The sequence below is a fragment of the Cebidichthys violaceus genome, unplaced genomic scaffold, assembly GCF_023349555.1.
Source record: "Cebidichthys violaceus isolate CVI_PGR_0920_01 unplaced genomic scaffold, fCebVio1.0.p SCAF_14, whole genome shotgun sequence".
Lineage (NCBI taxonomy): Eukaryota > Metazoa > Chordata > Actinopteri > Perciformes > Stichaeidae > Cebidichthys > Cebidichthys violaceus.
The window spans coordinates 8,761,582-8,786,730 of NW_027176307.1; the positions used below are offsets into that span (position 1 = coordinate 8,761,582).

Consider the following 25,149-nt stretch of genomic DNA (forward strand, 5'->3'; position numbering starts at 1 on the left):
CTGATACTTGTGCTTTTGTGTTGATGAACATCAATAAATCTCCGTCTAAGAAAACACTATAAGGGAACACGTGAGGAATGCGTCAGATCATCAGATCTCTGAGCCCCCCTTTAAGGCGGTGATATATATGAAGCAGTTCTTCAAGGTGCAAGGTGATCAAAGGCGTGGCAGAGGTCTGGCCTCGGTTTACGAGAGTGTGGTGGTCAGGTGACGGGCCCCCCGATCACAGTGGGGGGAATTCACTTTTCCACAAGTGCACATCTGTGTTTGGCCCCCATAAAGGGGCTGAACTAATGCAGAAGGGTCTGCTCAGACCTCTTCACCGAATTCCTGTGAATTAGGGAGACTTATGACCCTCAAAAGGCTATTCTGTTATCAATGACATGGTTAATTGTTTTCTCCCTGTCTTCATATAACATCATCACTGTCCCAAAGGAGCACTCTTTTCAAAAAATGCCAAAATGTTTTCATGTGTTTGGCTTTGTGCCTGTAAAGTCAGTCTCGTGACAAAATTAATCCATATTTTAATTCATAAAGCAGCAGTATAGTCTTCTTTGATATGATGAAGCATCTGTACCGCATGTGTGTTTTCTCACAGGAGCCAGATTTAGTAGTTTTAAAGTGAAGTGGCTGAAAATCAGGTGAGACTTGGACAAACTTCAACATCATGAAACAATATCTTTAATATGTTTTTGTACCCTGATGCTATAGGTTGACACGCACTATTTAGCCACCAGCTAAAGAAGCATGATTGACTCAAACCACATGGTGAACTTGAAATGAAATGAAATGAAGTTCAGTCCATGCATGACAAACAGTGTTGTGGATTTTGGCAGACAATACCAGGTATAGATTTTTACAGAATTGGTTAATTGATGGAAATATGATTACATTTAAAAATAGAATACAGACCCCTGACTGACTCAGTGGAGGAATGTCAGAGGTTGAAGTGCACCCATTGGGTAGATAATTCAAAAGGAGCCCAGACACTGGAACTGCTTATGTTGTATTGTAGATCCAAATTCCCAGCATTCCCTACTGGACCACTGGAGAACACAACATTTTTAGCAAAGACTGAAGAATAAGCAGAGGCCAAAAACAGACACAGAGGGGAATTGTTTTGTTTCTTTTGTTCTTTTCATGTGTTGGTACACTCTGCTCACATTCCTATTTCTCTGCAATATTTTTTAACTTAACCTTAAATCATCTGACCTTTCAGAATGTCTTTATCTCGGTCCATTTCCATGCACTACAAACAGCAGCTCACACAATGAATCTGGCTTAGTGCTACATTTTAGAGGTGTCACACAGCAGTCAGGGTCTGATCTGCTGTTTATGTGTTGTTTAAAGGAACAGTGTGTAGTATGTAGAAAGATTTATTGGTAGAAATGAAATATGATGTTAATAACTATGTTTAGTATATATATTATATATTAGTATATAATCACTTGAAACTAAGATTTGTTGTGATTTCATTAGCTTAGAATGAGCACTTCATGTCTACATAGAGTGGGTCCTCTTCAAAGAGTCCGCCATGTTTCACCGCCATGTTTCTACAGAAGCCCAGAACAGACAAACCAAACACTGGCTCTAGAGAGAAACTTTCAGGTTTTTAAATCACCTGAAGGCCCCCATAGTTCTCCAAAGTGCTTGGAAACAGAGGGGTGAGCAGAGGGGTGTTCAGTTGGATGCAATACGAGGGAATTATCTGGCTCTAGCTGTTTAAATGCTAACTAGCTAGCTGCCATCTTTGTATGTTTGTTGTTGGGCAGGTTGTGTACTGTGATCTCTTAGCGCTTTTTCGCTGAAAACCGCTTCGTGCTGCCGCTGGAAACAACACTGATGAGAGCCGTGAGAGTGAGTCAAAACGGTGTGCAGAGTAAAAATTTTAATTAAATAAAAAAAGATGTTATAAAGCTCTGTAGGGTTGAGGGGAACTGTAGATTCAGGTGATGATTCTCCATGAACCCTTTGACACAACATAGTCATTTGAACCATTGTTGATATACAAATATTGATTAGTGCAGCTTTAAAATATATTCATGTCAATAAAGCAGTGAGTCCTACAGTAATAACAGATACACTGACCTTGTTAGAGTGACGCAAAATCCCCCAAATTGAGTCCTTAAACCAGAAAATGAGTCAGCATTTCTACACTACCGGTTCCCTAGTCTGAAAGTCAACAGGTTTTTTTAATGTGTTATTGGTTAGATGCCTGAAATAAGGTCTGTGGTTAAAACAAGCTTCAGAGATTTTTGTTCCACGATATAAAATAAGTCTGTAAATAGCCTTTTCTGAAGCATTTACGCATCTTAAAAAAGGCAGTTGTGAACAAGTGTCTTAATGAGACTACAACACGTCCGTCTTCACAGCCTCAGTGTGTTTACTCACGCACATGTGACTGAGGTGTGGTTCTTTTTACTTCAAAACTCATAAAAGTGGTGTTCATTTGTGAAGATTATGCTGACCAAAACGTGTAAGTATCATAAAAGCTGGTTTGCCACAGAGCTTACTTTCTGCGATAATCCAAAATCCAATGGAAAAATCCCCTTGGCTTTCTGTCAGGGCAACCAGTGAGATGTTATCATCCAGGTTGGCCCACGAAAACACATCATCACTGCAGCACTCTATCTCCTCTCAGGTCGCTGTTCATGTTTACACAGTTCACAGCTGAGGTTCAACACCATTATAGCAGTAGCCGTAAATGGAGGGTGCGTTTTGTTAAATGAGCCTTGACAGCAGCCCCCAAAAACACATGCTCAGTCTCAAGACGAAAAGACCGTGTGCATCCCTCGGAGAAAATGTTCAAGCTATTTGCCAGAGGGGGCAAAGGTCCGCCCTGACTGACCCCGACTCTTTGTTTGTTCAGCGGGTCACCACCTGGTTCTGTTTCTAATTCTGGATGCTGGCTTAAAATGTGTCTTTGTTACAGTAGGGGGAAGTCGTTTATTAAACAGGTGGGGGGGAAACAAGTTGACAGCTCAGTTTGGTGGGTTTGATAGTTGGAGCCAGGGTGGAGGAGAGTGTGTATGTATATATATACATAGATATATATTTGTGTGTGTGTGTGTGTGTGTGTGTGTGTGTGTGTGTGTGTGAGTGTGTGTGTGTGTGTGTGTGTGTGTGTGTGTGTGTGTCACTTCTGTTACTCTTTCTGTCCCCCGTTGCTTTCTTTATCTGCTGCTCTTTATCTGTCTTTTCACAAGTCTGTCTTTCTCTCTCTGTCCTTTTGTCTTTGTGTCTCTCCCCTGCTGTGCGGAGGTCACTCGTCCTGGTCAGTTGTTTTTTGGAAGCGGAGAGGTGAACAAAGATAATTGTTGCCGTGTCGGTGGGGAGGTGTCTCTCCGTTAGCTTTTTAACCACTCTGCTCGCTGTGCATCTTTTCAAAACTCACCGCAACTCTGGAGTCCCTCATCAGACACTCACTCACACGCACTGGAAGACAAGAGTTAAGTGTTCTTCTTCACTGATTAGAGTACATCCACACTACTCCGTTTTCGTTTGGAAACGCATATGTTTTGCTCCGTTTACACTGAGCGTCCACACTACGCCGGGGTTTTCGAGCACCGTAAACGGATAAGTTTAGAAATGATCCCGAAGCCGGATAACTTTGGAAACTCCAGGTAGCGTATTCGTGTGGACGGACGGAAACGCATACGTTTTGGAAAGCACTGTAACTAACGTTAAGTCAGAAAAATAAAATGTATTAAACTTTCCACGAACTGTATCTGTTTGAGTTTATAGAGAAAGATTTGAGAGAAGATCTTAAGTATCAAACACGTACTTACGATCATTAAAGACTACTTTATTACTCTCATTGCTTAGTTACAAAATACGACAATCTACTTCCTGTTTACATCGGCGCATGCCCAGTGTACGTGAAGAGTCACGTGATATTCGTTTCCAGGCGTGTAGTATGGACGGAGATCATTTCGGAAACGATGGCTGAAACGCTGTATGGACAGAGATCGTTTTCGTTTGAAAACTCCGTTTCCAAACGAAAACGGAGTAGTATGGATGTAGCCTAACTTACAGTAGTTATCCTTAAACCAACAAACAGACCCCTTCCAGCATTGAAGGCACTTTAAAGGGTGGGTCCATTATTTTTGAGGGGGAGCTTCCCAGCAGGAGTTCCTTATGTATTTAAATCCCAACATTCACATTTAGGTTGAAGCATGTATGTTTTAGCGTCAAAATGTTATTTCCACAACTCCATCTCCATACGTCAGGTCCCATGTGACCTGACGTAGGTTCTTGCATGATGAAGCTGCTACATATATATATCCATATAATCAGTGTATTACATACTGTCACTTCGATGGCGGTCAGCATGCTCTGCCAGTTTGGAGAAGGAGATAGGAGTACCAGCACTGAAGCTAAGCAGTACTACTGTGTGGACACCACATTAGTCCAAACCCGAAAGTCACACGATAACGCATACAAAATACATGATTGAGGCAGCGGTACACCAGCAACTCCTATGTTGAGCAAAGTCAAATTAATGTTTTTATTGATGGAGTTTGGTGGCTTTGAAGACTGGATAGATACTGGCTCCAGTTCCCTGACGAATAGGGCTGTCTGACTGCAAAGTTAAGTGGTGAAAATGTTCTATATATATTATATATATCATTTTGCTGCTCCCCTCCCTGTCACTTTATCTTTCCGTCAGAAGGCCCTTGTAGACAGAAAGATTTGTGCGTAGAAAGATCTTCTAGTGAAGATTTTTACATTAACAATTGATGAAATTGCTGTGTGTAATGTTAAAAGGGTCACCCATATGATGTCAAAGCCACAGAATTATGGACTCTGTGGTTCCTCCACAGAAGGTTTTAGTGTCTTTCAGCTCATTGTTGTCATTTTACAACTGTTTTGGTTCAGCATTGTTTCCAGCATGCAGCTGTTGTTTTCAGTTTAAAAGCGGTGATAAAGCCATTGTACACCACCTTCTCAGAACTAAGCAGCAGACGTCTATGTTGGTGGTGTTTCTAACTTGGCTAGACAATTGGCTGTATTTGCAGATGGGAGGCCAGTGATGGGTCGTGTCCTACTGGTTGCTCTGGTAACCTATGCAGCAGGGGACGGGGTCAAGGCTGCTGGAAGAAGGGGGTCCAAAGGGCCACGTTTCAATCATTCCCGTCCCCTCCAGGGAAAACACAACTCATAGATCAACTTCTCTTCCTCCACATCCACAAAGACTTGACCGATGGCCTGGACCTTCAAAAAAGTGCTCCCCAGCTTCTGCTTCTGCAAAATTTAAGGGTATGATGAGATTTTATTAGGCCTTACCTAACAGTTCAGCGTTGGTGATGTGGTCCAGTAGGAGTGGCACTTTGAACTTTCACAAATTCCTTTTTCCTTTTCAATGTTGTGTTACAAACTGATGTAATAGGCTATGGAATTGAAATGTAATATATATCTTTATACTATAAAGACTACTAAACGTGAGTAAAAAGAGGCAGACTGTTAAGGTTTATCATGCAAGCACAGTTTGAAATAAACAGAGATCTTTCTGTTTGCTCATTTTTTATATGAATACGTTACCTGAATCTTTTGCTTCATCATGAAAGAGGACACGCTGATGTGCTGCTGCAACTTTGTTAAGTCAACTTTATCTATACAGAATGTTTCATACATAACGTCACGCGGATCTGCAATCATGGATCACAATGTCAAAATACGCCAGAAAAACAAACGTGTCTTCACAGTGATTTTTTCGAACACCAGATTCACTGACTTTAACAACTTCATAAGCTCAAAAATCCACGTCAGAGCCCTGTGCATCATGTTTTAGTGTCTCCTGGTTGTGAGATTCTTACAGCGCCTTTTCTACATGCTGCACATGTGTCGTCAAAATGAATGTTTTTATGTGTTGTCAAGTGTTTTTGAGTGCTGTGGAGTTAGTGAAGATTTTTCTACATCTGCTTGTGTTGTGTCTATTTGCAGTGCGTTGAGATCTCAGGGCCACCGTAGCTTACGTCTTTTAAGAACACATGGTGCATTTGTAAGAAGGGGAATACGTCTCGTAAGGGACGTAAATAAGTCTGCTCTGCTCCTCTTGCAGATGAAGAGCAATATATTTGATGTATTTGTGAATACATGTGAGGGCCTGAATCCGTATGGTGTCCATATGGATGCGATGGTTAACTGGTATAGCAGTGCAAGGAAAGTGGGTCAGCTCTCTCATAGTCTACGCTATTCACAACCATTCCAAATAGAAAACAGCTCTCCAAAGCAGTGGCCCTGAACTGTTTCATGGGGATACAACCTGTTTACACCATTCTTATTCTAGTTTACTTTACTTTAGTTTATTCATGTTTGCAGTCATATTCACATTTCCTTGTAGATAAATCAAAGGCACTTGGAGAAGGGGTAATTTTGGATTCAATAATAAAATTCACAAGTACAGCATATCTCAGATTAAAGGTGCAAGATACTAGATTGGGGGGATTCCGATTGACTCTCAATGGCTCTCAACATGGCGACAGTAAAAACTACAGCAAACGTGCTGACAGAACTAACAGTGTTTACCTGAGGGGGAACCAAAGGGTGGGCGCAGCCATCGCTGTTTCTGCAGCGATGGCGTTGGCTGGGACGTCGTTATACGCTGTGACCGCCGTATCAGAGCAGTGCAGAGTGGCGGCCGGGAGCTAAATGGGGAGCGCTCACATGCATGAAAATCATGCGTGGATGGCCTGAAGGACATTACTGAACATTCTGCACTGTACAACACATTGCTGCATCACTGTATCATATCATCACTATTTTGTATTGGTAAAAAAAATGACAATGCTGCTTACAGATCAGCTTGTGACTGGGCCGCTGATGACTACATTTGAGTCATATTCCTGTTCCTAAAATGTCCTGTTTCTCTGTAATGATACTGTCATTATTACACTGTACAATATTAGTAATATATATGATAAACTAGATATTGCTCAAAGCTTTACAGTAATGTGCAGGTTTTTCTCTGAATAGTAAACTGTTACACATCATGGGCGCCAGATTCTTTTTAGAAAGTGGGACAGGGCATTTTAGGTGAAGGGGACAATGGCCCATGTGACAATTGACCACAAGGCGCAAATGCTTCTGTGTTCTTAATTTCTTCTTATCTTCAATTTGATCCCAGGAACTTTCCACAAACACACCATTTTCTTACTTCTTGTAAAACCGAAGTAGAGATATTTAGTACAAACCTGAATACAATGTCAGATGATTTAAAAGTTCCACAGTTCCATCTCTCATTTCATCTTTTTGAAGTCAAAGACTTAAAACTCTGTGGTCTTAACTCTATAATACAAGGGCTTTAATCAGACACAGCTCTATGTGGAGAAGACTCACTGCATGAGGGGAATGGCGGTCACTCCAGATACTGACCAAAAACAGCATCTCTGTAGCCCTCGTCATGTGAAATCCTAGTGAATGTCTTTTTTCAAGATCAAACTTAATTTAGAGTGACTTTTTGTTTTGACCGCCTGTGTAATAATCATGCTATTTAATCAGTGTGTGCGTGTGTGTGTGTGTGTGTGTGTGTGTGTGTGTGTGTGTGTGTGTGTGTGTGTGTGTGTGTGAGCCTCTTGATTGGTGGCATTTGTGCAGAAACACTCTTCTTCTGTGTTGCTGAAACACAATCTCACATCCCGTTGTGACCAAACATGTAATCATTGAGTGTGACGGGGTTATGATGGCGTCTCTACACGTGGTGAATAACAGGAGAGCACATGGTATGCATGACATTAATACAGTGTATAGGATGTTGAAGTAACAAAGGTAATTTTCACAGTAAATAACTGAAACATGGTTATAAAAGAAGGCAGTAACATGCCTGTTTGTGCACCATGTTGTTCAGAAGACTTCCTCTAGACTCCAGCTGATGGTGTCTCATAAGGATTTTTATATGGGGGAGTGGGATTTGTGTAACAGGGTTGATGGGTCACTAAGGTACGGAACTAAATGATGGGATTTTAACGAATAATCATGAATTCATAAAAACACAAATAAGTGGTGTCAACTGAAAAAAACAAGATAATTTCAGATAAGTATAGAAAAATGATGTTATGTTTTTTAAACTGTATTAAAGAGGCCATTTTAATTGATATAAAACATTTTTAAGAATAGATTTTGGTGACCCAATAGATGAAATACACCTAAATAGGTCAGAGGGACTCAGATCGCGCCGGATTTGGTGGGATGGCTCATATCACAGTATGTTTTCCTGATGGATGCTGTAACAGCAGTGGAGTTAATTCAGATCATTGCATCGATAATGAAGTAACCTGAGGCTGGTGGGAAATGGAGTCATCCATTTTACAGGCACCAGAGGGTGACAGAGCACTGCAGCCATAAGAGTTTATTTCAGCTCAGTTTGTGACAGCAGTGGGACTGAACTAACATTTTACAACAGTAAATGTGAGAAAAATAAAGTCTCTCCCCAAATATATACGTATATGGGTTTTGTTTTTGTTTTGTTTTTGGGGGGGGGGGGGGGGGGGTGTTGCGAATAAATTAATTTCATTAATTGAAATGATTTAAGAAATTTTCATAACTCAAGACTTTATCATTCAATCATTCTCCTCTTTTATTTCATCACAGCTTTTTCCTCAATTACACTTTTATTCTATGTCACTTGTTATTTTATCTCTTAATCATTTTTTTATTTTCTTCATGATGTCATTAATAGCATCATAATTCATTTATTCAATATTCGCCACTTTGGGCCCACATATAAATCTTAATGAGATGTTATTCAATAAAATAAATTGTTATCTTTTCCATACATTGACAAATACAACTAATTGGAATAAAAAAACGTAATATTGATTGTCTTTAAAAGCAGCTTGATGTTGCACACAATACTATAATGATTTATTCCTTTTCCCATCATTTTCAGATGCAGCATAACTCAGGCTTCAGGAAGAGCTGCAGGTAAATCTTTACAATGTCCAATGTCTCGCTGTCTGTCTTTACATCATCATTAACACACACTGGACAGCAGGTCCATCAGTGAGAGTGACGGGCAAGTTGTTCACAAAGAACAGTTAAATCCTCGCTGCCTTTGAGGAAGGCCTCCTCCTCTCTGACCCGTACATCGCGTCCATCACACGGGGGACTCATAGCTGCCACACCGCCTCATCACTGCAGAGCTGCTGCGTTACCCCTCTGACCCTGCAGCACAGGGACTTGTGTCTCGGTATGCTCACACACACACACACACACACACACACACATTGGCCCTGTATTTAGCATCTGCACTGCATAAAGAGAATAGCAAGAACAAATACCTGGAACACCTGACCTTTGATCTCAGGACCCCTCTGCACCCAGAGGGGGTCAGTGGGTGAAGGTGTTTCCACAGTGGAAAATAAAGAAAACACAAAATGAATATTTATCAGTGCAGATATCTGGGCCCGGTTCCAGAAAGCAGTTTCAGTTAAAACTGTCACGATTCGTCAACTCAGAGTTCAGGGTTAGGCTCAGAGTTGGTTAAACAAAGGCCAAATCCCAATGTCCTCCCTAAACCCTAAGCTCTGGACTCTCAAGGACTTAATTGACGTCACCTGGTGAGAGGCTGCAAGAGCTCGAAATGGTATAAATATGAACGGGACAGCACTCTGCTGCAACATATCACGTTACCATGAAAACAACAAAAAATAAGATGTATAATTGTGGGTATTTATTTTATACTTTGAACGTCTTCAGGCTCTTTCCTCACAAGATGATTTAATTTCATATAATTTGTTTACTTGTTTTTGTCAAAACAACTTCAATGACAAAATCAAATATTTGATGGATGAATAAATAAATATCCTCTGATTTCATGTGTTTTTGTGTTCTATCTTTAACCCTTAATGTTTCTGTGTAAATTTAATATGACAGGCTGAACACACGTGAGTCGTCCTCTTTGTTTACCTTTTTTTTACGTCTCCATACGTCTACTGGTTACCCAGTGTTTAACGTCACGTTGCTATGACTTGTGGGTAATTCCCTTAGTCTAAGTCAGCATACCATGCTGACTTACGGAAAGGGTTCATAAAGGGCTCAAAATGTCTTCCAGAGAGCCCTCAAACACTTGACGATTTGACAGTGGGACAGAACTAAACCCTCACGGACTTCGCGGGAGCGCGCCTCAAAGTCCGTGAGTCCGTTGGGACTTTGGGATTTGGCCCTACTTTCTGAAACAGGGCCTCGGTGTATTTTAACGGTGCTGGAGGCCATCACCACAGGTCAGGTCAGTAGTGTAGGACTACTGGGACTAATTACAGATTTGATCACTGGTTACATGTATACCTCTTTTATACCTGTAGATAGGCCAGAAGATGGCAGCACCTCTAGACTAAAATGTATGCCTGTTTGTCTCTCACAGAGTTTATGGTATAGTTTCCCCACTAAGCCGGCAGGCTTTGACACGATTAATTTTCTTATTGAATTAATTTTGTAATTTTGCTACACATACCAGGTACTTCTCTTAGTAGTAATAGTGGTATATATACTAGCAGTGGTAGTAGTAAGTAGTAAATTACTTCTTGGATCAGATACAACATTGCTGCAGCTCATAATTAAACTTCAGCTGTTCTGGCCTCATAGAGAAAGATGGAAACACATGGAATTACCCCTCCCCCAATCAGCAGGCTTTGTTTCTTGGAAAAATATCTTGAATATGAGGCTGACTGGCATCTTACTGTAGACCAGTATAAATATTTGCGGGATGTGTGTTCTGTGCTGCCAGGTTGGTATTTGTACCTTTAAGTACCTTCACTGCCTCTTGAGGAATTTGTCTTGCCTAGTAGCCTTCAGAAACATTCACACTATAGACACTTAACTATATATATATATATACATGTATATATATATACATATATATATATATATATATATATATATATATATATATATATATGTATATATATACATGTATATACATGTATATATATACATATATATATATATATATATATATATATATATATACGTATATATATATATATACATGTATATATATATACATATATATATATATATATATATATATGTGTGTATATATGTATATATATATATTATCTGATATTATTTTAAAAAGAGCTGGTGTTATATCCAGTGTGTCAGTTACAGCACACAGTGATGGTAGATGATGCTTCAATGCTAGCTTAACATGATACATTTTCGATATTGCAAGCAATGCAGAATAACTGCATAAAGCTGAAGACACACAGTGTTTTACATAAGCTAAAAACATTCAATAATTACAACGAGATCGAGATGTCACATAAGATACCATTAAAGGATGTTGTGTGTGCAGTATCAATGTGCCGTCATGTACAGATGACCAGAGTAACCCATAAACTATGTAAAAACCTTATTTTAATTGCCCCTGCAAACGTACAAAATGCTTCCAGACCATCATACCGGAGACTTGGGCGCGTACACACGAACACACATTTTTCCTGCCATTCAGCGACTTCTCTCTCACTGTCAGTTCCTTGTTCCCATGGCAACAGACTGTTCCAGACAGGCTGTCCTTTGACAAGTGTGGAGTGCAGGAGCTGATATCTGCACAGTGAAGGAGGTCAAGACAACTCTACGTTATTAGAGTCTATCAGGGCTAGTTATCGTTTTATGTTTCTCGTGGATGTTGTGTTAAATTTTGCATGAACTAAACATTTTGATTATGGCCGAAATGTAAAGATTTCCATTATTTATCCTTTTTTTCTGTTGATGCAGCATTAATGCAGATGGAAGTTTGCAGTTGTTTATAAGAGGACCTAAATCACTTATCCTAGTTTTTAGCTAAGCTAAGCACTATCGGAGCCAAACTCCTCCACAGATCAGGGGGAAAGGGATTGCGCTTCACTTCTGTACAAGTGGGGTGGACTTGCCATGTTTCCCCTTGATAGCAGATCCTGGCTGTCAAAATCAATGCTCGTAAAAAGCCCTTCAACTTCAATTGGATCACTGTGTGGAGCATTTTACCAGTAATCTAATTATCCTACAGTGGACACCTGCACAGGATGTACACACTGTGTCCATCCGCTCGCTTATTCATGAAACTTAGTCACAATCCATTTTGTGCACACACACACACACACACACACACACACATACACACACTTTGAGCAGAGTGAGTAAGGCTAGTAGTTATAGAATGATCTCATCCTGGGACACTGAGAGATGATGTCAGACTTTAGAACAGGGCCCTGGTGCTGCCGCTAAGCTACTGCAACTGTTTATGTTTTTACAGGCCACGAGGGCTTGCAGTGCAGTGGAGTGAGGAGGTGATGTGCAAGTGTGTGTGTGTGTGTGTGTGTGTGTGTGTGTGTGTGTGTGTGTGTGTGTGTGTGTATGTGTGTGTGTGTGTGTGTGTGTGTATGTGTGTGTGTGTGTGTGTGTGTGTGTGTGTGTGTGTGTGTGGGTAAGAACTTGAGTACTTTAAGAATGTTTTAATACTTTTGCTTTATTATCGCCTCCAGGCGTAAGCTTGTGGGTGATCATGCGTTCGGACGTGTGTGCATGGACGTGTGTCTGTCCACGGTTTATCTCGCATACTGCTGGACCCATCAGCCTGATATTTTTTGTGCTTATTTAGGACTAAATGCTCAATGACTTCTCATGGTTGTGGTTTTTGACTGTTTCATACAGTAAATACCTGCAGAGTCCTCACTCCTCTTAACCTGCTAGTCTAAACTAAAAAAGGTTAAAAATAAGCCTTACATTCCATACCAAGATGTTAGGATCCACTTAAGATAGATACTAGATTAATAAATCACAGTTTTTGTTATCTTGACTTGTTTGGGAGAGTTGAGGAAGACACACCTGGCACAGATCTGCACTCTACTGAGTGCACTTTTCTAGTTTGCATCTGTGATTCTTTTATTTTTTTTAAAAGTAAGAAATCTAGACGGAAGACAATCTAACCAGGCCATCAGCCAATCTTTCTTCCCTTGATTCCTATCTATTTAAATCTATTTCCTTCCTCAGTTGTGTGGGTCTGCAGAGATTTAACATGTATTCCTTCTAGGCAGAGGGAACTGGTTTGTCCTTTTTTGTTCCTCATCTCACTATTCAGCTGCATTCACAACCTGTAAAATGAGTGATTCTTCATCCTCCATCCTCAGATCATTTTATTTTAACAATCGTCTCCTCCCAACTTCTCCCATGGGTGTTCCCTGTTTCACTCGGTCCTCCCTCCTTATTTTTTTCCTCCTGCTCTGGTCCTCCCTCTCATCTTTGTTTTCCCAGAATCCTTGAAATAATCTGTTCTGTTTGATCTTATTTCCCCCCCCCCTCTCCTCCTCCACCTCTCACTTGTTCTTTTTTTCTTCTCTCTCTCTTTCCCTGGTGATCTCATTTCCAGGATGTGCGTGATGTCTAATGTCTAATGTCACACATGCGTTTACCGTCAGTGGAGGTTGGTGAGGGGAGAAGTGAGGAGTGGAGAGGAGAGGAGAGGAGAGGAGAGGAGAGGAGAGGAGAGGAGAGGAGAGACAGCGACAACAGGACACACCCTGGTGTGACCTCATGCATATCCCTCTCTCTCCTCCTGCGTTGTAAGCTCTTTCATCTCGTGTGCCTGTGGACAGCGTGGTGACATCATGTTAGTCGTGTGAGCTGAATGCAGGATCAAAGGGCGGCAACAACAGAGACGTCCCTCTGCATCTCCTCAGTGTTCGTCCTCTGCCATCCAGACAGTTTTCCTTTGTCACTTTGATGTCTTCACATATTTAGAAAAATGATTGTGATCGAAAAGACCATTTTTTCATTAGTGGTGGACTTATATTAATGCCAGTGCACCAGCAGCAGTTGCAGTAATAATTGTAGTGATGGTCATTCAGCAGGGATGTGCACAGGCTCTCCAAGGGACAGGGACAAAACTGAGAAAAAAAGCATGCAGGAGGTTATTACACTAGGGACAGCAGCCACAGAGTCCCTGTGGTGACATAAGGGCAAATGTGAAGCATTAACCAGTTAAATAAATGGCAATCGACCTCCTGTCATATCCAGCAGCTTGGGATACATGAGGACACCAGTGATTCAGTGACATTACGTTTTTTTAAGACTTGTCCGGAAATACCAGATTACATTATTATATTTTGTGGCCACAAGATGGACATGCTATCACTATTATCTTTTAGGATGATATGATAAACAAATTAGCAAACCATTTCTATTTACACATACAGCGCAACTTCAGCATTCGGTTGAAGTTGTGTCTCTGGTCACCTGATGTAAATCCAATATTCATTCTCTCTTTACCTCAGTTTTTGGTCTCTACCAACTCCTGAGGGAAATATCTGGCTCTTTAACAGCTAAAAGCTCCGCTATGTTCACCAGCTAGTCGCTAACTTTATCTGCCGTTTGTCGTGTGTTTTAGAGTTTTGATGTTTGATAAGAGCTGTGAGAGTGAATTAAAACAGTACAGGTGAGGGCAGTAAAACCTCTTTCTTGCTACAAGTAGTCATGGGACGACATCACTTTAAAAAAAAAAATATTGATCATAGCTGCTTCAAAACACAAACTCACCTGCAAAGCAAAGTCAGATAACACACGTGTGAACCCATACAGACGCTTTTGTCTGTGAGCGAGGCTGGAATATCAAAGCGGGAAACTGCCCGATGACCCCAGACCTCCAGGATCCCCAAAAAAAACCATGTTCACTGTGTGGCAACTTGTTCGTGGTAGATTTATCATTGTAGCTTGGAAATAGTCAAGGCCCTTCTCATGCAATAGAATAATGTACCAAATGTTGCCTAGGATCTGCACAACAGCAGAATACATCATATGAAAATGAATTTGTCGGACCATATTTTTTTTTATCAAAAAAGAATGCAATCAGGTTCCAGCAAGAACATGCCTATAACACAATAGCTACACTTCTATTGCCACAGGTAGTGGCAAAATAGTGGTAATGATAGTAGAAGGAGTTCTGGTAGGAGTAAAGTAGTTCTTCAGATAGTTGTAGTAGAGGTACCAGTATATGTGATCTTAACACAAATATAAAATATAGCTATTTTGAAGAACTGCATGTGCTTCACACTGCACAATGTTCTCTACTTGTTCTTGTATATACTGTCAGGCTCTAAATAATTTAGTGTCCTGTGTGCTTCCAAGCTGGGCCCCCTGCTGAGATGCACACACACACACACACACACACACACACACACACACACACACACACACACACAGACGACCAATCTTCACCAATTTCTCACACTACTTCACTCAACCCTTCACCATGCATAATATACATACCCACACGCACACACTCCTGCGCCATATAATAAAACATCCCACCACCCACCCTGCAGTACAACACAAAGAGCTCACAACCCTCCCCCGATCCTTCCTCTGCGCTCTTATTGGCTGAGAGGCTCCAATGCTGGCCGCGTCTCTGGCCAATGAGACATCTTCAAGGTGATGTCATGGAGGCAGCGTTGATGCTGATGCTGTTGCCCGGCGCCTGTATCCGTGCAGCCAGACGGGGGTAACCGTAGTCACCGGTCCATCAGCAGCAGCGGAGAAGACAGGGCCAGAGGGGGGTGAGTCTGCATCACGAGACACACACTGCTCACATCTGCATTTAACTTCATGAACTTCTATGTTTGAATGTAAAACTGAAGGTCATGTGCGAGTGTGTGTGTTGGTATAGGGGGTAATGGGGCGAGGGGTGAGGATAGTGATGATGCAGTGGTTGCTGCTGACAAAAGGGAGAGAACTCGGTGTACCCACAAACTGTACGCTGTGTAACATGTGTCATTTATTATTCATCCGCCATATGGGCAGACACAGCTTTGTGTCTGCATTTGGGAAGGGGAGAGGAAAATTTGTTTGTGAGTACGTTTATGGTGAAAGGGTGTGTGTGTTTGTGCGTGTGTGTGTGTGTGTGTGTGTGTGTGTGTGTGTGTGTGTGTGTGTGTGTGTGTGTGTGTGTGTGTGTGTGTGTGTGCGTGTGTGTGAGACAAAGCAGGATAGAAAGAAAGACACGGGAAGGTACAACAAAATTAAACAAGAGTGACAAATTGCTTCTAAAAGTTCCTATTCTTGTTATATTTTTGGTCAATTTTGAACATTGAGTGTTAATTTCACCTCGGGCTGTACAATGCTTCAGGTTTATTATTGTCGTGCACAGCGCCTTTTCAAGTGCAGGTATTCGGTAAGAAAAGATGGGAAGACAACAGTCTGCAAACTTAATCTTTGTGAAACCTGTAAAACCAAACCGACTGAATCAAAATGGATCGTAAAGATGTCAGATATAGATGGGTGTTAAGGGCTACATTTACCAATTGTTGATATTCTCTTCTTGCACATATGGTATGGGAGGTGTGGTTTGAAGTTGGTGTCTGTTATAACAGCTCATCCTATAAGAAATCAAAATGCTGCCCTCAGAATATTATTACAAATAATCAGAGGTGTGTAAGATTGTGTTCAGAATTCATGAGAAAATACGAAAATGTATATCAGTAGTGTATCATATACTGCCAATGGAAACAGAGTCAATAATAAACTTAGGGTTCATCAAGAACAGTGGAAGGTATCAGAGCATTGTACTGAATATGTAAACTGAAAACAAGACATCCACTTTCATAAAACTTGATATTTGTTCAACGTGGCAGCTGGCTCATGCTAAAACAGTAAACCTACTGTAAGTAAGGAACAATGTTGGAATTTTACTTATTCTCCTGAGACTTTACTGACATCCCACATGATTTTAATTTGAAATATATAGACTAAGTCACCTTTATAAAATTGGATAGTTTTACAAAAACGATGCCCTCACTAAAAACACTTTCGTTAGATGAGAAGAAAAAAACAATTCACCTCTTTAAGGTGGTTATGAACCTTTAGAGCTGCTGGTAGGCAGATTTTGTTACCTGGGGACAGAGCCAGGCTAGCTGGCTTTATGCTAAGCTAAGCTAACTGACCGCTAGATAAAGCTTCATATTCAGCATCTTACTCGCATCAAGAAAGAGGAATAAGCATATTTTCCAAAATGTTGAACTTTTGCATTAAGATTCAACATTACAAATTAGACTTGAGTCTGCAAGTACAACAAATAATTAGCTGTGTTTTTTATTATTTTAACTTTTTTTTTCATTGCTCTTTATGCCTCATGTAGGGCAGCAACAAAAGTCTTCCACTCCCGTCTGTTCTGGGCGAGTCGCTGGATGGTGCCCCATGAGTGGTTTAGGCTCTGCATCTCTTTCCCCACAGTTCTTCTCCATGTATTTCTTGGTCGGCCTCTTTTTCTTTTCCCTTCTGGTGTCCAATGTAAGGCTGTTCTTGTAGTATCAGCAGGGTCTTTTCTCAACACATGTCCTATCCATCCCCATCTTCTTCTCATTGCGCAAATTATTTTAACATGCAATTATGAAAACTCAAAACTATTGGATATTATGTACAAGCCCAATTTTTAGAGACCTTAAAGGCGAAATATTAGCTTCAGCGAACATGAAGGATGGTGGTCTTTGTGGTAGAAATCCCATGAATATCATAAAATTGTTTTATGAAAAACTTCATTATGTTTTTACTGTCAGCTAATTTCGCAACATGAGTTGTTTTTTCTCTCTCTCTGTATTGACACACGAGAAAGGGAGCGCTCTTACACCTGCAGCAGGAAGCAGTGCATTGATCTGCAGCCTGGGTGGTTCCATAAGATGAGAAGCAGCTGTGTGCACCGTGCATGTGTATTCCAACAGTGTATAGCAGTACTGCCTGATTAGTATGGGTGTCCGCAACGTGTGTGCATGTGCCTATGTGAGCATGTCATGTGTGTCCTTGATTGTGTATGTCCCACCGGGACACATGTCAGGGTGGTTAAGTGAGCGTGTGCTCTACACTGTAGTGAGACGTCTACCACTCTTTGTCATAGGTTGTCTCATTAGTGCACTGCTCCTCAGGTGAAAGACTGATAGCATGAAAATGTTATTAGCTAGGTCAAAGTTTAAAGGATTTGTTCAACATTTTGATAAATAGACTTATTTACTTCCTATCTGAGGGTTACAAGAAAAGACTTATTCAACTGTCTTAGCTAGGCGACCAGCCTAGCTTAGCTTAAAGACCAAAAGCATGGAGAAACAGCTAATTTTCGCTATGTCCAAGGTTCAAAAGCCACCAACACCTCTAAAGCTTGCTAATCAACATTGTTGGGGAGTGGCAACACTGCAAGCTTACACATTTCACATTAACTTTCAGGTAGTGTAGCTACCTACAAAATGCCATGCAACGTTTCTAGTAGTTAGCTATTTTTTTCCAGTAAGTAGTGGGGCAGTGCTACGTAGCTGCTTAGCTCAACTTAGCATAAAGTCTGGAAGCGGGGGGGGGGGGGAGTTCTCGCTGTTGCCGTAAGGTTGCCAGGTATAACCAGCAGAGATTGTTCATCAAGTTAATAGTTGCAGTTTGTAACTCCCTTTAAACCAGCCATACCATCCTACAGCTGTATCACTACAACGTTAGCATGCTGATCTTCCAGCACCATGGATGCTGTGGAGAAATACAACTTCAGAGCTTTGAATACATTTAGTTTTTAACATAATTCTTTAACCTAATGTATAATTCATAAATATTCTTAGGTCCTACATGTTGGACAACAATGCAAAAAAACAACACATTACATAAAAATTGGCGGGGGGGTTAAGCAAGTAGTGCATTCTGTCTCTTTAATGTGGGCAGGGCTTTAGCATACAGCATTTACCAGAGTATATTCCAGAATACTGGTTTGGATGATCATCTATGTAGAAGATGAAGGGGAGTTAATTGAGAGCAGTGCCATTTTTGGCAGACACATCCCACCACAGATGTTTGGTTAAATTAGGCCCACGCAAGGAACCAGTGGGATGTCTCGCCCTGAAGTTCAGTCCTTCATTTACTCTACTATCACTCCTCAGCTTGTTTGCGTCAATACCTAGGTCCTCGTGGGTGTCCACATGATGAGTGTGCTTATGATACCGAATACCAGAATTAAATCCAAACTTAATTAGTGTGTGCACTCAGCTGTGGATAGGTCAATGAACTGCAGGGCGCTCCTGGACTCATATGTGAAAAGATTCTCCAATTAGCTGACATTTAAGTATTCAAGACCTGTGAGTGTATGTTGATTTGATTAATCGTGAGCAGCAATGATGAAGGAAGTTGTGTCCATCTTTTAACATGATCGCATATTAATTTGCTATAATTGTCATTGGAATAAATAGGAAATCGGGGGGTGAGGAAACCTTTGTTCTCTCTCATTATATAACCATCTCTTTCACTAGTTTGTTTGCTCGACCAATTTGCAGCGTCCCTCAGATGTCCATCAATTCAGTGTCGATGAGACCATCTGACAGACAGCAAGGGGACAGACAGACAGAGAGATAGACAGAGAGATAGACAGAGTGCAAGCAGGTGGTGGAAGGTCTGGTGAGACAGTTCTTTGCTTCTGCTCTCTCTCTTTCAAGGCAATTCAGTTTAATGCAATTACTGCTTGAATTAAGTCAGATTTCAATGAAAGTATTCTTGAACCCCCCCCCCCCAGACAATGTGTTAAAATATGGCAAATACAAAACCGTCTGAGCAGATAGATGGTGCACAAGAAGCGTGTGACTTACTTGTCACTAGAGCTACTATTCCATCACATCTACATGTTTTTCGTTTGTTTGACAATTGACTGGCGTTGAACCAACTCCTATTATAATATTCAGATACTGTACTTTATAAATTGGCACGCACTTTGGATGGAAACTTTGAATCATTCAAGTAGTAGACATATTTTGGGTAGTAGTTCAACTTTTTAAATGAATAACCAGGAAAAGTAATTTTCAGGATTTTTTCAAGGTAATTTAACTTTTTTGTGGAAAAACCGCATCAGACACAAACATGTCTGTGGGATCTTTAAACCTGTTCTCTGAGGGTTGTGCAGTGCCAGTTTGGGAAACACAAGGAATCACTGACATAGAAGTGGACATCTCAGATCAGTGATATATAATCGTGTTCAGGGTAAACAAGAATGCAATTTTGAAGTGAGGGAGCTTTTAAATGCTTCTGTCTCCTATTAAAGGGAGGGACGGACTATTTTTCTTCACACGTCAATGAGACAATGACGTATTTATGATATTATGTGTTTGATGATGTCTTTATATTTATTAGTTCTTGTTTCGTCTCTGGTTTGGTTTTCCCAGCGATCCATGGCAAGAATGACCCTCTATTTTGGCCCACATGAATTCTTTGAAGCAGAGCTGTTCTCTTATTGGTCAAATTAAACCTGAATGGGAGGTGCTTGCACTGCAGCTTACCGTCCTTTTCATTCTCTCCGTAGTCACTGCTTCTCACATTCATTATATGACCTTTGAATATGCTTCATTCAGTCCTCTCTCTCTCTCTCTCTCTCTCTCTCTCTCTCTCTCTCTCTCTCTCTCTCTCTCTCTCTGACAGACTGAGAAGGATCATTAGCATCCCTGGAGAGTTATACATACGCAGTGAGAAGATGACTCTGGCAGGTAAATGCAGCCACAGCAGAAAGTCACACACACCATCGTAGCTCCCTGACCTCGCCTTTATAAACTGCTCATGATTCCATTGTGGGAATGATAACGAGAGTGCACTTTTATTATCTGAACCATATGTCTTGACAGTGTTATGACTGTCATAACAACATAATGAGGATGACTAGTCACTGTCAGAATCGTTCATTTAGAGTCAAAACAATGTCAAGCATCACAAAGCAACTGCATATCTGTGTATGTGTGTGTGTGTGTGTGTGTGTGTGTGTGTGTGTGTGTGTGTGTGTGTGTGTGTGTGTGTGTGTGTGTGTGAGTGTGTATGTGTGTATGTGTATATTACTCATGTTGTGGGGACATAAATCTGTTTACACAGTCACATTGTGGGGACTCACTTTCCTTCTGGGGACAAAATGTACGTCCCCATAACATGAATCGACTTGGTTTAAGGCAAGTGTAATGTTAAGTTTAGGTTAAGGTTAGAGTAAGATCAGGTCTAGCTAAAGGTTAGGGTAAGGTTAGGTTTAATTTAAGGTTGAGGTTAAGTTAATGTTAGGTTTAGGTTAAGGTTAAGGTAAAAGAAAAAGTTAAATAAAATGGTACGGTTGAGGGTGGGGTTAAGGTTAGGTTTAGGTTTAGGTTTAGGTTAAGGTTCAGTTCAAGTTAAAGTTATAGGTTTTGGTTAAGGTTAGGTTAGGTTGGGAGTGATGAGGGTTAGGTTTAGGATTAGGCTGGTAGTGGTTATTAGGGTCAGGGTAAGTCTCCAGGAAATTAAATGAATGTAAGTGGATGTAATGTCCTCTTAAGTGATGGAAACATGACTGTAATGTGTGTGTGTGTGTGTGTGTGTGTGTGTGTGTGTGTGTGTGTGTGTGTGTGTGTGTGTGTGTGTATGTCCTCAGCCTACAAAGAGAAGGTCAAGGAGCTCCCCCTGGTGTCTCTGTTCTGCGCCTGCTTCAACCCACAGACTGCAGACAAACCTACATACAAGGCAGAAGGTAACAATAACTCACTTTAGCATGTAAACAATCTTACAGTATTCTATCCAAATATACACACTAGTCATTCTGGAAAATGTAGGAGTTATTGTTTCCAAAGCAGGGATGTAGGTAAACCACAAACCACACGCTGCACCACAAATCACATTGACGATCTGTAATAGTGTATTGAAAATGCATAGCAAATGAAGAGTCTAAACATGGCGACAATCCAACACCACAGATGCGGTGGACCTGGGCTGGTGCGTCATCAAAGACGTGGAGGTAATTGAGCTGAACAAGCGGACTTCTGGTCAGGCCTTCGAGGTCATCCTCAAGCCCCCGTCCTTTGATGGGGTGCCAGAGCTCAACGGCTCCATGCCGCAGCGCCGCGACCCGTCCCTGGAGGAGATCCAGAAGAAGCTGGAGGCGGCCGAGGAAAGGCGAAAGGTGAGAGGAGTGGAGGAGGGTGTGGTCGGTCTAAACTTGTAATCCTAACCCCAGCTGCTGCTCATTCAGGCATTGTCAAACATCTGACAACACTCTTTGTGGGCAGCGTGATTTATCAACTCAGGAGGAAATAGGGTGGAAATGGCTAAAAAGAAAGAGGGAGGGAGTGTTGGACTGGGTGGAGGAAGCAGAAGGAGGGTGGAAAAGATGAAAAGAGGAACATGAAAGCACAAGGGCAATCATGAAAGGACGCACCCACGGTGGCTCATGTTCATCAAGCAAAGAGGACGGTGGAGAGAGGTCGAGGAAGGGAGAGGTGAGGAGAGAGCAATGATAGCTGGCCTGCAACAGAGCGCTCACGCCACACCTGCAGCATCAGATGTTTTCTTTAGTAACCATTTGTTTAAATGTCTTAACGGCCCGAAGATGTATTTTCTCTGGTTCGTGGTGGGCAGGACTTAGTTTGAAAAAAGTGATGTACTAAATTCCCACTAATACGTTGAGGATTTTTGAAATCCCCTTGTTGACTTACCTTTGGTGCTCTCTGTCTCCCTCTAGTGCCAGGAGGCGGAGCTGCTGAAGCACCTGGCGGAGAAGAGGGAGCACGAGCGCGAGGTGATCCAGAAGGCCTTTGAGGAGAACAACAACTTCATCAAGAACGCAAAGGAGAAGCTTGAGCAAAAGATGGAGGCCAACAAGGAGAACAGAGAGGCTCTGCTGGCCGCCATGCTGGAGAGGCTGCAGGAGAAGGTATGGTCCATTCGAGCTTTGCTCTCAAGGTCTCCCACTTTATGAAAGATCCACTCTAACACACAAAAAATATTATTGGTGATGTACCATTTTGACGTTTCTATACAAATGATGATTGATTTGATAAAAAATCAGTCCCTCAGAGCAGTAAGGGCTTCTGTGTAGACATAAACAAGATTTGGAGGACATTTATCAAAGAGACAGTGTAATTGAGGAACTATTAAAGGAATAGCTCAACATTTAGAGAAAGGTGTTCACTTGTGGTCCGAACAACAGTTAGATGAGAAGATTGATACCACTTTTCATGTCTGTGCGAGTACAGAGACGATTAGCTTAGCTTAGCACAAAGACCATATATTGTCATTTCTGTTTCTGTGTGGATTAAACAAACACAATACAATGTGTTAATCAGTTAGTGTAGAGGTGTAGGTATGGGCTTTTTTTACTTTGAGAGACAGCCAGGCAACCTGTTTCCCCTGTTTCCAGTCTTTATGCTAAGCTAGGCTAATTGCCTCACAGCTTCACCTCCAAAGTTAGCACGCGTGGTATCGATCTTCTCATGTAACTCTTTGTAATAAAGCAGAATTAACCTAAAATTGAATGTTTTCTTCAATGACGCAAGCCTGGGCTTGCATTTCCATTCTAATGTTGTTCACAGGCTTGATCAGTAATCATGAATATTATATAAGGTGGAAAAGAGTTTTTATTTCTCCCCACTCTGTTTCATTCCCCTGTTCAATTCTTCATGAACAGTCGATGAGTCATCGCCTTGTTCTGCCGGCGTCTCCCTCATTAATGCTAATGTATTCATGAATGCTAACGTTGCCGTGTCTGTGTTTGTCTGGCAGGACAAACACGCCGAAGAAGTGAGGAAGAACAAGGAGATGAAGGAGGAAGCCTGCCGGTAGATGAATGGAGAAGAACAGAAGAGAGAGAGAGAGAGAGAGAGAGAGAGAGAGGGAGAGAGAGAGAAGAGAGAGCGGGACTGGGATTTTTATCATCGGTATAAAAAAATTAAAATACAAAGACCAAGGAAATCAAAATAGTACAGGAAAAATTTTAAAAAAGAACTCAAAATGAACAAAGGGGAATGGAGAGTTTTCACATTTGATGTGTGCTGTAACGATTCTGAACAAGCTGTACAAAGTTTAGCCAATTCAAAAATAAATCTGTCTCTTTGTTCAAAAGGAAAAGTGGGTGGGGCATCAAAATAAACATTTAAAATGTCTAAAAGAGGGGCAACAATGGTTGATTGGTGAGGAACGAAAGCATCGAGGCAAAAGATGCACATATTTAAATCACGGCTCTGAATTCTGCAGCAGGGAATTATAACCGCCTGTTCACTGAGCTGTGTTTGATGCTTTATATCAGGAGTGGTGACCATTGTAACACAGCCAATCATACCGTTTCTACCCAATTAGACTGTAAGTACGGAGTAGAGAGCTGTAATCTAAGCTGTTACCAGGTAAAACGTGACAAATGTGTGATGTGCTCAAACAAAACAAAAAAACTGGACTCCCAGATGTAGTTTAGAAGTTCGAGTTAGTCCAAACCAGTACAAAGCTAAGAGTCCCGTGCTGCTCCAGGCTTTCATTTACAGGACACTTACCAGTCAATACACACAAACAGGAAATAACACACTGCTGTTTCCCTTATTAAAAAAAAGAAAGAAAAAGAAAGATTTCCCTCGCTCCACCGCTCTCATGCATTTTGTGTGATTGTTGTGTCTGTCTGTTGGGAGGCCTGTGCGGGCAGAAACTCAGTGAATCTCACGATGTGGTTTATGAATATCAAAGGAAAGAATCAGACCTCGCTCCAGGAGGAGTAAGAGTAACAAAAAAAAGGTTTTAGAAGGGGGAGGAAGCTCTGCTGCATTCTGCCATTTCCTGGCTCGTTGTAAAAAAAAACCTTTTAACTGTAGTGTCTAGTTGTAGATCAGTGACATGCATTTGAGTCTTAGATTTAGAGCACTGATTGCACTCTTATTTCATTAAGCACAACTCAAAAGCACATGTGCACACACATGGAGGACAGCAGATATATATACATACAGTATAAACAACAATAACATCACAAGGAGGCAAAGAAGTGACGTAGTTCAGAATTTGGACAGATTTGGTCATGAGGAGGAGGATTTTTTGGGGGGGGGATTCTGGCTAACCAGCGGTCTCACTTTGCTTTGGCATGTGTCCCTGTGCTCTGATTGTCAGTGTTTGATTTTCAAAGGAATGTAAACCGAAAAGAGTAAAACGGTAAAGTAAAATGTTGCTTGTTGAGTCATACTGACTTGATTGAGGAGTCTAACATGTTTGCACTGTATCTGGGAAGTGGTTGTACTTGCTGTGGTGTCGCTGTGTATCTTCGAGGTTGGGTTGATTCTATCTTTTTTGGCATGGTCAGTAAAAACGGCTTGACTGAACTCTGGTTCTCCTCATTCCTCGTGTGTTCATTGATGGCGCATGCACTTGTACACTCGGAGCAATAAAAAGGTCATTCAAACCAATAATATAAAT

The 25,149-nt window shown here is 41.3% G+C and overlaps 1 protein-coding gene across 1 annotated transcript; it reads left to right on the plus strand.

Moving 5' to 3' along the window:
- Window positions 1–15,446: 15,446 nt before the first annotated feature.
- Window positions 15,447–25,055, plus strand: stmn4 (stathmin-like 4). Its single transcript, XM_068708701.1, has 6 exons — window positions 15,447–15,527; window positions 20,395–20,459; window positions 21,362–21,457; window positions 21,681–21,886; window positions 22,445–22,636; window positions 23,485–25,055. The coding sequence occupies exons 2-6, from the start codon at window positions 20,447–20,449 to the stop codon at window positions 23,542–23,544; spliced, it is 567 nt and encodes a 188-aa protein (XP_068564802.1). The 5' UTR covers window positions 15,447–15,527; window positions 20,395–20,446; the 3' UTR covers window positions 23,545–25,055.
- Window positions 25,056–25,149: the final 94 nt, after the last annotated feature.

Bases quoted from the DNA above. Each gene is read 5' to 3' on its own strand.
- stmn4 (XM_068708701.1), top strand. The intron at 21,887-22,444 runs GTGAGAGGAGTG...GTCTCCCTCTAG, and splicing joins CGGCCGAGGAAAGGCGAAAG to TGCCAGGAGGCGGAGCTGCT. The intron at 22,637-23,484 runs GTATGGTCCATT...TTTGTCTGGCAG, and splicing joins TGGAGAGGCTGCAGGAGAAG to GACAAACACGCCGAAGAAGT.